The sequence below is a fragment of the Microtus oregoni genome, unplaced genomic scaffold (genome assembly GCF_018167655.1).
Source record: "Microtus oregoni isolate MIOR12 unplaced genomic scaffold, Mior012 000044F_ref0000062, whole genome shotgun sequence".
Taxonomy (NCBI): Eukaryota; Metazoa; Chordata; class Mammalia; order Rodentia; family Cricetidae; genus Microtus; species Microtus oregoni.
The window spans coordinates 19,092,604-19,104,673 of NW_024543218.1; the positions used below are offsets into that span (position 1 = coordinate 19,092,604).

The 12,070-nt window shown below is 46.1% G+C and overlaps 1 protein-coding gene across 1 annotated transcript in view; it reads right to left on the bottom strand.

Moving 5' to 3' along the window:
• Positions 1-12,070, bottom strand: part of LOC121434711 (dynein regulatory complex subunit 6-like) — a 182,443-nt gene that overhangs the window by 108,055 nt on the left and 62,318 nt on the right. The window contains exon 8 of the mRNA XM_041633614.1: positions 1,209-1,304. Coding sequence (XP_041489548.1) covers positions 1,209-1,304 — 96 coding nt within the window. The remainder of the gene's footprint in view (positions 1-1,208; positions 1,305-12,070) is intronic.

Below are 12,070 nucleotides of genomic sequence, written 5' to 3' on the forward strand. Positions count from 1 at the left end.
CGAGCCAGGTGCAAGCAGCTGTACACAGGAGTCAGCTCCGTGCCCACGCACCCCACCAGGCCACCACCCAGTCCCGATGATTATGTGACAGCTGTTTGGGAAAACTCAAAGAGAAAAGCGAATACAAATGCTCTGGAGGATTAAAAAAGTAGCACAGACAATATTAAAGAGTGACCCTGCATTAGCCTGGCAGGAACTGGAAAAGGCCGGCACTTTCGCCCAGAGTCCAGCGTGTTCTCGGGTTCTCCCTCCTCTGCATTCTCCGTCAGTGTTCAAGCGTGGCACAGGAGTCTGTATAAACGCCTGTTCCCAACAGTTCTGCATGCCCAAGGAAAGGCCTTCTCTGTGTCAGAACTAGCCTTACAGTTAGGAGGTGGCCATTACAGCCCATATGCTCTAAAAGTGCCCCCTGCCCCAGCGATGGAGAGATGGTTTAGCAGTTAACAGCACTTGCTGCTACCCCTGCCTCAGCGATGAAGAGATGGTTTAACAGTTAAGAGTACTTGCTGCTCGTCCAGAGGAGCTGGGTTCATTCCCAGGACCCACACAGTGGCTCACAACCTTCTGTAACTCCAATCACAAAGGATATAATGCCTTCTTCCTGCAGGCAAAAATACCCATACACATAAAATAACTATAAAACTAATAATAAAGAAAAAATTTTCTTTTTTTTTTTCCAGACCGGGGATGGGGTGGGTGTTATGTAGCTCTGGCTGTCCTGGAACTCACAGAGATTTACCAACCTGCCTCCTGAGTGCTGGCGTCAAAGATATGCACCGTCATGTCGAGCTCAAATTTTTCCTTCTTAAAAGTTTTCTTCCTCACAGTCAAGAGCTCAACATAGAGTCTGTGCTCATCGGCAGAAACAAGAACACAAATAAAGAAACAAAAATGAGAGGCACCTTATCCAACAAAATGGGGCTTTGCTTCAATCTGAAAATAATGTCCGACGTACATGTCCTGCCACTTAAATTTTAAAGCACAGATGCATCTCTTAAGATACTGTTATTGTCTATTTTTACCTCTTCCTCCAGGTTTGTGCTGACAAACGCCACAACAAACCAAAAACACAAACAAGAAGCATTTATGGCTGGTGGTCACAGAGAAGGGAGAGGAGCATGAATAACGCAGTATTTCCACGGGGCTTTCCAGGAGCCCGTTCCCGTCTGCCTCTGAGGAAAACCACGCCTTCCGGCACGTCTACTTACAGCACTCCACAGGAAGCCCCTGTGTGTCAGTGCCATCCAGGAACGGTTCACCTGACCGCACGTGATCGTCTCTCTAAAGCTGAGGTACGAGAAAATCTAAACGTAGAGAAAAGAGACATCGTTTTGAGTGATCTATGAATTTTGGTGTAGATCTTCCACTGTGTGTGTTAGTAATGACATCATCGTCCATATACCGGAAAAGTGGACATTTAAGGGCTAGAGTTGTATCCCAAGGGAGGAATTTTATCTCAAGTCCAAGAATTCACCAGTGATGTAATGTCATCCCTTTCTGAAGATGTGCTGTGTGCCACATGTCTTTTGTTCTTTGTTCTTTCTTTCTTCTGGTTTGATCTGAGACAGTATCTCACTGTGCAGCTCTGCTTAGCCACAGGCTCTGCTCGTACAATGGACTGAACAGAGCCCTGTATGGAACTCTATAACACAGTCTTCATCTTAGTTCACAGTATTCTGACTGTGGAACTGCAAAGTATGTATAAGGAGTTGGAAATACGGTCAAGTGTTTCTTCAAATTGATACCTGTAAGGAAATAATGAGAAGATGGATCTATTCGCTAAGATGCACTGGGTTTTCCTAAAGCTGTGGTATCTTGGGAAAACTCAATAAACCCATCTGGTTTCTATCTCTGGAAAAACAGTAGACTGGAAAAAAATACTCTTTGTACAAAACATCAATGTATACTAAAGCAAATTTTAAACACAACTTGATTTTTTTTTTAAGTAGAGTCTTGAGGCCCCGAATCTGCATAACCCCAGACTGACAGCTATCTGGAGAGGCAGTAGGGAAGGAGACCCCCTTTCATAACAGACGAGTTCCGTGAGTCTACACAGGCACGGGAGAGGCTTACCAAGCTTACAACGGACGTGCACACACTAGGCACTATAGTGCCATTGCAATAAAAGAAGTAAAATTGAAGCCACTCAACGAATTGGTGAGCAAGAATCAACTACCATGTCTATTAGAACCAGGTATGGATACATCTGAAATTTATGACCTCTGCCGCTGGACTTGATACGTTAGCATGTGATGGTGGTCCCAACTGAAGATAGCCCTGAGGTATCTTTCAGAAAGAAATCATGTTTTCCCAGCCTTATACGACCGCCACACATTAAACGCAAAGGAGATGAAAAGCTAACCAAAAACTGTCGAATGTGAGGAGGAAAAAAACCAACAAAGGTGAACAGAAAGGTGGTAAATACAGGGAGGATGACATTCTTGAGAAGGATATTACAAAAAAAAAAGACTTAACAGGAGCTGGAGGGGCGCGTCAGTGGCCGAGAGCCCTGGCTGCTCTTCCAGTTCAGTTCAGTTCCCAGCACCCACATCAGGCAGCTCACAGTTGTAACTGCAGCTCATGGAGGGTCCACACTCTGGCCTCTGTGAGCATGACCATATGTTTACACACACACACACACACACACACACACACACACACTAAATAAACCTTAAAAAATAAAATTCATGTGAGTTAAAAACATAACTACTGAAAATAAAAATTCAATAGGTGAGTTAAAACAGTGGAAAATAAGAATATGTGTCTGACAAAATTAGAATAAAACACAGATTAGAAAATAAAAAATAAAGGAGGCTAGAAGATACATTATATAGCATGAAAAAGTCTAACATACATCTTTATAGAATTCCAGGAGCAAATGGAAAAAAGTAAACTCCAAAAATAAGCACAGAGTAAAATGTTCTAGGAAGAAAGCCTGACAGTGTAATGGAACTACAAACAGCCGAAAGCAACAGCAACAACAACATGCAATGTCACCAGGGATACAGGGAAGTCATGACTGCAGGACCCTGAGACAGCTGGCTGGTCACATCACATCCCGTCGGAAGCAGTGGAGGTGGTCAACTAGCTTTCTCCTCTTCATACAGGACCAAGCAGAGGGACGAGCACCCACCCCCCACTTTGATGGGGCCTCCTTGCCCCTACTGACCTCAACATAATCCCTCACAGGTACTTCAGCAGCTGAACAAACCCTCCCTGGCCTGCATGAAGACACATGTCTTTGAAGGGATCCCAGATCCTGGGCATTAGCACTGATTGTTGTAGAGTTCCACAAAACAGGGACCAAGTCAATGTCATCAACCATCAATGTCAGGGGCCACCAGCAGGTTGGTTTCATCCAACAGTGACTGTTACACATTCTAAAGCAAAGTTTCAGTTGGCCCCACTTAGAGCCTCCAACAGAGAATATCTGAAAAATACTGGAATCTAACAGGGGCTGGGGGTGAGACACAAACAGATAGCCATGAGCAAAGAATCTAGCAAGTATACCGCTAAACACACTAGCCTGCAAACAGACAGACGCTTAATATTAATTACAAACTATTTGGCCTATTGCTCAGGCTTATTGCTCACTAGCTCCTATTTTTAAATTAACCCATTTCTATTATTCTATGTATTGTCAAGGGGCTCGTGGCAACAGCAACAACACAGCCATATCTAAATGGATCTTACCCACCATGCAGATGGCCAAGTCTTGCATAACTGATTTGGACAGCCACCGAAAACCTATACTTTGCCTTGTTGTTTACACAGTAAAGAAGCTATTCCAATAGAATTGCTTAATGCCTTTCCCAATGTGTGTGCCTTTGACCCTTTTCCCGGTGTGAAAGGAGTCACTCGTTTATTCATTAGCTCATCTCACCTCTTAGTGCCTAGTTCACAGTGGCATATCTCGTTAATTCCATATGAAGTTGCCCAAAGATATTTGAAAGGGGGGGGAGCTCCATATTTCAGTGTGGAATAAGCATTTCAGACCTACACTTTACCACTTTCTCGTAAGGAATGGGGCTACCATTACATAACATATAAGGAATTTTCAGATGTTCATACGCAATAACCCTCAGAAACACTAGAAATTAATTCCACATGCGACACTGGCTGTTGCCAAGTTAGCTCCCGGGAAGTGTCATGGGGGTGAGGCTCTAGACTTTCCAACTCATTCCACAGATAAGCGCCAGCTGGGTTATTATTTTATGTGAACCAGAAAAGTGACCAGGAAGGCACAGAGAGAAAGAGGCGTTTCCAGAAAACTGTACACCCCTGAATTCAGTCTGTGAGGCAGGAGGCTATCGACCCTGTTGGCATCTCAAAGCCCACTCTGTGCCTGAGGAGTGGGTGGGGGTGCGGCTCTCAGGAGAGAGAAGCCAGCGCCCGGGGAGACAGAAGGGGACCAGGCGCTGCGTGGGCCAAGGGGAGGCTATAGAGGCAACGGCGAGAGGCAGCGGCGAGAAGCAGGCGAAGGTCTGAGACCGTCTGAGCCTGCGGTCCTCTCCTCCCCGCCGAGACTTACGTGGAGAGGAGTGGGGCTCCCAGAAGACAACTTCAGGATGGACAGTGTGTAGGATGCAGGCAGCACGCGGAAGCACCGGAAGTACAAGGAAGCACCGGAAGTACACCGGACAACTGACCTCAAGTGGCACAAGCAGGGTCAGAGGTCAGCTTTCTGTGGAGAGAGCCCTCTGAGTCGGGAGCTCTGAGTACTCCTGACATAGGAAAGAATGGGTGGTGCTCCTGAGGACTAATTCTCTTCTCCCACACTCTGGACTAGCTTGGTATGGGGTAACCGCGCGTGAGTTCCACACGGGACCAGCAAGAAGAGCTGGGGAGGGCTGAGCAGAGCCCCCATGCGCTGACACCGCAGAAGGACGGCAGGACAGATGCCCCCCCCCCCCCCCGCCGTGCCAGAGCCCCTCCCTAATGTGAGTAGCACAGCCTGGGAGAAGTATTGCTAGTGAGAGACAAACAAATCCCGACACAACTGGCGTTGTGGATGGTAAAACACACAGCGTAAATCTTCAAAATCAGGCGTAATTCATCTCGGAATGAAAGGACTTCTGTTGGGCACCGGCAAACAACGATAGCAATGTCTCCTTGGTGCAGCGCTGTCTGCCATAGTTTGCTTTCCCTTGCTGTCGCACCATGACCAAAGGTCCTTTAGGGGAGTTTAATCATGTCATAGACCATTGCTGAGGGAAGCCACGGCAGAGACCATGGGGGGCAGGGGGGTACCGCTAACTGACTTGCACCCCATAGTTTGCTCAGTCCGCTTTCTTGCAGCCCGCACACTTGCCTACAGACAGTCCCTCCATAAACACTCCTTCTTCTCAGATGAATTTAGCTTGTGCCCAGCGACAAACCAACCAGCGTGGTGTGCGCCAACAAGTGTGCACCCGGCAAGTCGTTCTACAAGAGCCAACATTCAGGTTACTCACAAACTGGATCCAGTCACTGACTGAGGAGGTGGCCTATGAATGGAATTAGTTGTCAGAAGGAACTTGTATAAAATAGAGGCTCTTTGCTGTCAGCAAAAAACTTAAAGGGAAACTGTTATGACCAGATCTGCAAAGTCCCCCCAAAACCAACAAGGACACCGAGTCCTGTACGTAAAAGCAAAGAGTCTTTATTTTATACAAGTTTTCAAACTTGGTCTCTCCGTTTGTCCAGTGTATTGGGGTGATCAGAGAGCCCCGAGCTCAGTTAGGGTTGGGTTTTTTATAGTAGCAAAGCTGGGGGTGAGGGATTTCTAAGATTCAGGACCTCTGATTGGCTGACATTTGTCTAGGGGTGTTCTTATGGATGTGTGCTGGCAGTGATCCTACCTACAACCGCTGGAACAGTAGGAATTTAGGATCTTGGGGAATTTAGGATCTTGGGTGGTGCTTGGGTAATTTCAGTCTATGGTCCTTCCTGCAACCAGGTATTGCTTCAGGGTAAACCACTGAGACTCCAGGCCTCCATTAAACTTACTGATGTTTGAGTTCTACACTGGCAGGTGATAATGGTTGAAAGTTAAGAACTTCCTTTGAATGGTCTGCTTCTATTAAGCTTATCATGGCTGACTCTTACAGAAAACACAGAAAAACTCCTTTTTTTGATGGAAAAAAAGCAAAATGTAACAAAACATTAAACTGTCAGTTTGGGCCCATGGCCTGCCAGACACCACAGCCTGGATTACAATGATGATAAGGGATCCTGTGTTCCTGCCCCTTTCTGGAGTCATTAGATGGCCCTGGGCAAAGGCAGCATTGGGAGTGTGTGTGTGTGTGTGTGTGTGTGTGTGATGGACCAAGGTGTCAAGGTCCAAGCACAGAGAGGAGACTCCTATGAGTGTCCCTTTGGAGACTGTGTAATGTCAATAGCTACATTCCAACGGAAGGAGGTGGGGTCACCCTAGATTTTACCTTTTTTTTTTTTAATTTTTTTTCACCCAAGATTTTAAGGGCATTGTATGGTAGTTTGAAAGGAAATAGCCCCCAAAAGAAGTGGCACTATGAGGAGGTGTGGTCTTATTGGAGAAAAGGTGTCATTGTCGAGGCAGGCTTTTAGGTCTCATATACGCTCAAGTCATGCCCAGAGAGTCAGCTCACTTCCTGTTGCCTTTGGATCAAGACATAGGGCTCTCAGCTCCAGCACCGTGTCTGTGTACATGCTGCATTGCTTCCTGCCATGACAATTATGGAATAAACCTCTGAACTGAAAGTAAGTCACCCAATTAAATGTCTTCTTTATAAGAATTTCCATGGTCATGGTGTCTCTTCACAGCAAAATAAACCCTAAGACAGTCAGGGACAGGAGCAATGGTGACACACTCACCCTAAGACACCAGGGATAGGAACTATAGTGACACACTCACCCTAAGACACCAGGGACAGGAACGATAGTGACACACTGTAATGAGCATGGAAACAGATTCCTCTGAATGAATAAATAAAGGGGCATCTGTAGTGTAGATGGAACAGGAAATTTATAGAATAAGAATGAATGCAACTTGGTGTAATGTAAAAGCATTTCTTCTTGTGTGTGGTGTGGAAAATTACTAAGGTGAAATATTAAGAGAACATTTTGCCCACTTGAAGGCTGCCACCCCCATCTGGCCCTGCCAGATGGGGAGAATGCACCCAGCAACCTTGGTAACGAAGTAATCTTGCCACACAAAAGGGACCCCCACCCTTCTGTGGCCAGTCAATACTGATAACCTAGGACATCTGGTTATCAGAAGAATCAAACAAGAGGCAGTTTCAAACTGGCATAAAAAGAGAGGGCAGAAATAGGGCAATTATCTCAGTTCTTATGATGGCCTGAATAAATTAAGCCTCGAAGAGAGAGATCCTCCAAACCTGCCTCCCAAAAAGCAGAAATATTTAATGGCTTGCCTAAACATTTAATGCTCTGTCTCCCAAGTACAGAGCTTCATCTCCCAAAAGCAGACATTTAACGCCTTGCATCCCGAATGCAAAGCCTCATTTCCTGAGAGTGAACATCGAAGGTCTGTCTCCTGAGAACAGACAAGACACTCTGCCTTCCCTAGCACAGGCAGAATGCTTTGCCTTCCAAGACCAGGCCACAGACTACGCTGTCAAGAATTGATGTAGCACCTGATACCAGCCTAAGAGCAGGACATCGAACACCTTATCTCTGATGGAGGAAAGTCATTGGTTAATTAATAAAGAAACTGCTTGGCCTGATAGGTTAGAACATAGGCAGGTGGAGTAAACATAACAGAATGCTGGGAGGAAGAAGGCAGTGAGGTAAGACGCCTCAGTCAGACACCATGCCTCTCATCTCCAGGGCAGACGGGATGAAGCAAGCTGCCAGGTCAGACATGCTGAATCTTTCCCGGTAAGACTGGTGCTACACAGATTATTAGAAATGGGTTAAAAGCAAGATATGAGAGTTAGCCAGAAAGAGACTAGAGCTAATGGTCCAAGCAGTGTTTATAAGAATACAGTTTGTGTGTTGTTATTTGAGGCATAAGCTAGCTAGGCGGCCAGGAGCTGGGTGGCAGGAACACAGCCCGCAGCTCCTTTCAACATATCTCCCAAGCGCAGACTACAGGGTCAAGAGTTGAGCCTCGCTGTCCAGCCCCCAGTACTGTCAAGCATCCAGCCTGAAGAAATTCAAAAAGTCCTTTTTTAAGCTGAAGAATACCAGGTCATATGATGCTATTTAATGCGTGTTAAGAGATATCTTATAGATGAGTGATAAATTGTATTAAGTTTAAGAAGTGTTTTATAGATAATGGATAAGTTGTGTTAAGTTTAAGAAGTGTTTTATAGGTAATGGATAAGTTGTATTAAGTTTAAAATGGAATGTTAAGAGATATCTTATAGATAAGTGATAAGTTGTGTTAAGGTTAAGTAGTGTTTTATAGGTAATGGATAAGTTAGATTAAGGTTATGAATTGGTTTTGTGTATTAGGATTAGTAGGATTAATAATTGTGATATTGAATTGCCTGTGTGTTGCCCATTATCAATCCCCCATGCCTATTAAGATTGTAACCCCCATTGATGCATTGGATATTGATGTTGCTAGTAAAGAATCATTATAAAGACAATTCTCTTGCTTGGTCTGGTTACTCATCGCTCTCTGGGGAGAAGGGCACAGGATCCTCATAGGTACTACTTGCAAAGAACCTGGAGCTGAAGATGAGACTGGTACTTAGATGCAACATGAATCACGTTGTATGAACGTCTGCTCTGGCTGAGACACGACATGAATCACGTTGTATGAACGTCTGCTCTGGCTGAGACACGACATGAATCACGTTGTATGAACGTCTGCTCTGGCTGAGACGTGACATGAATCACGTCACACCTGGAATGTTTGTTCTAGCTCTGGAGTGTGATGCACTGCTTGGGAGAGAAATGAAGGTTAGCGATGGAACGCAGGATAGATGAGAAAAACCAAAGAGGTCAGCAACATTGTAGGAAAGAAAACGAGGACGAGGGCTGACATGTACCATGGTGTGTGTTCATTTGGCCACACAGTAGCCCAAGAACACAGTGGGCTCTGGGACTTACAAGTCTCAGCACAGCGTACTCTCTGTTCAGAAGTTCATTTTGCAAACAGCATGATAATGCAGTTCTCCACAATAAAGCAAACAGAACTGATACTACTCAAGTGGTCTAGGTATCTCCCACTGAGAGAGTGTGCTTCTCATGCAAGAGGATTAACTTGAACCTTGGTACCCAAGAGACACCTAAGGATGCTGCTTCCCACTGATTCTGACTCTGTGTTGAGTAATAAATCATATGGCTACACGTTGTTATATGTAGTTTCCTCTAACAATAGGACCAGGACAAGGGGAGAGTCCAGTTGTAAGTGCATACATGATCCAGGTAAGCTATTACCTAAAGCTCATCTCCCTTGCCATTCAGGAGGTTTGGTCAGCTCAGAATGGGGATAAACATGGCCCAGTCAACATTATGAGGAACCAACACGTTTTCTAAATTCTTAAAAGATGGCAGCTGAAAGGGTGTCAGGGAGGGAAACAGAGAAATGAGATCAGACACTACTGCAGAACAATTGAATGAACCAAGAACTAGTAAGTAAAAGAAACTAGAAAAGAAGATTGTAACCACGCTTAAAGTCCATGAATGCAGCAGAAAGAACCAGGGGCGAAACATAGTGGCGAGGCATTTGCTTTGCTTTGATATAAGAACAACTTTCTAATTATCTAATCCTCCCCAGATTGGAAAGGGATGTTCAGTCAGCAGACTCTGTGGCACAGAGAACACCGAAGCACAGCTGCACAAGCGTTACTTCATCCCTTAGCCTCCTTCCTCCATCTGGAAACAGTCAGCAACCCGGTGCATCTCTCTCTCTGCCCCCAACTCCTCCCAAACGGAGCATACCTGATTAGTTCAGGGGACAGAACCAGGACACCGCCCAGGTCCTGCTAATGCCCCTGTAATCTGAGTGCAGGATGAACTCGTCTGGTCTGCTCTGGGGGACTCAACTGTGCCGTGACTGAGGGTGAAGTTTTCTGATGTGTGGACGTAGGACTAACATCCCAGTCTGGGCCACTGGGCCTCAGCCACCACCTCTTATCACCTGGGTCTGCTCGTCTTCCAACTTTCTACTCACACTTGGTTCCAAACTCAGATGCAGAGGGCTCTCTCCTGCTCTCTAAAACTTAAAGAGCGTCAGTAAAGACGCCGTCCTGGCAGAGAGACGGCACAGCTCAAATTGTTCTTAATGTAGAATTCCGCGGCCTTATAAATTCTCAGCAGTTTCTGGGGCTTTCTAACTAAACTCCTCATTGTTGTTTAAAATTCAACTATTCTAAAATTACATTCCTCTGCTCCCCAAACCAACTTACTTATCAAATATTGCTGTGCATCAGAGCTATCACAACCTTACATACATAAAGTCCCAAATGCTAGGAGCTGGAAATCAGTCTCATCGTTACAGCATTGAAAAAGTCTCACTGTGGCTACTACGACCCAGTGAGAATCTATGGAAAAGGGCCAAGGTCATCATCTAGGGGCACAGTCAGACACGGTCAGACACAGTCAGACACAGTCAGACACAGTCAGACACAGTCAGACACAGCTCATGGGAGGTAGGACTGGGAGCAAGAAACATCATGAAGACAGAGAAGCAATTTCCGGAGAACAGAACTAAAAACTTTCATGGCAAAGCAAATAGAAAACGACATTTCAAGAAGGGCCTAATCAAAGATGAGTGTAAAGCGGTGAGCATCTAAGCATTGTGCATCCACAGCAATTACAACTCTGCCCCAAAGCCCAGCAGCACAGACGTGGGTGGGGCGAACGTATACCAAGAATTACCTCTGGGACTCTGGGCACACCGACTGAGGGAGAGAAGATAAAGGAAGAGCCTGTCTGGAAGAAATCACATCCGAGTTGTGTCTGAGCAGGACTAGGCCTGGCGAGGAAGAAGCAGAACGAGAGCCCTACACGGAGAAGTTACGTTGGGGAAAGCCAGAGTCCAAGAATGTATCTTGTGCTTGGATAACCAAGTACTTCCTGAAGCAGTGGGGCAGACAATGGCGCCACTGTCTACAAACAGGATGCACTAGAGCCAGCACTGAGCGGATACAGGAGAAAGGAAATGACGCGCTCTATTTCAGAAACCACCTGGTGGCTTGAGCCACTGGAACACCCAGGGAGATCTCTTCAAAACAGGCTTTGAGGGGGGTATGTCAAGAAGTTTGACAACACACAAGCCCCAGAAATGCCTTTTTAGGAAAGGAGTCAGCTGAACACATATATAAATCTTAAGGGAATTTTCAAAGAAAGATATTGAAGGCAGTGAATGAAGGAAGGCGTGGGAAGTGTTGTTGGCAACACAGCTTCAGTGCAAACCAGAGGATTACCTTCCGGACATAAAGAAAGCCTGGACTTGGGGGTTCATCGATAAATCGCCTCAGTACTGATTACAAGGCAGCTAAGACAGAGGGTGAACTGCTGAAATGAACCCGTTTTCATCACATTTAAATGTAACACTGTACGGTCTGGAAAGAAAGGCGTATAGCAAGGCTTTTGGGAGCTAATCGTGCCTGTAAGATCAGTAGAGAAGCTGGTCCCTTCTTGATGCCTCCTTCCGGGGCAGGCCACGCTCCGCAGGCCACACTCCGCACGCCCTAAGGCTTCCCTGTCAAGGCCCCGACTGCCTCGCTCGCTCTTCTACTTTCCACGCCATCTGGCCCAGGATTCTCTTCATTTCCCGCTCACATCCTTCCCTTTTTGTTCCCACTCCATTGCTCTCGTGTTGGTTCTTAAAAAAACGCCCTGCCTGCAGGCTTCATCCCCTTCCTCTCTCCATGGCAGGTGACATGGTCTAGACAGACTGCCAGAATCGTGAGGTCCAGGCTTGGCAAGAGACCTAGCCTCAATAAATAGTGATCAAGGAAGACACCCAACGTCAACTTCAACAAGTTGCAGCATTCAAGAAAGCAGACCCTGTACCTCACACGGGCAGCCCAGTAAAGCTAACCCTGTTGGGGCTGAGTCGGCTCCAAAGACCGAGAATGGGAGAGGTAGCCCCACTACTATCTATCACGCGGAGGCATGGGCAGGGGAG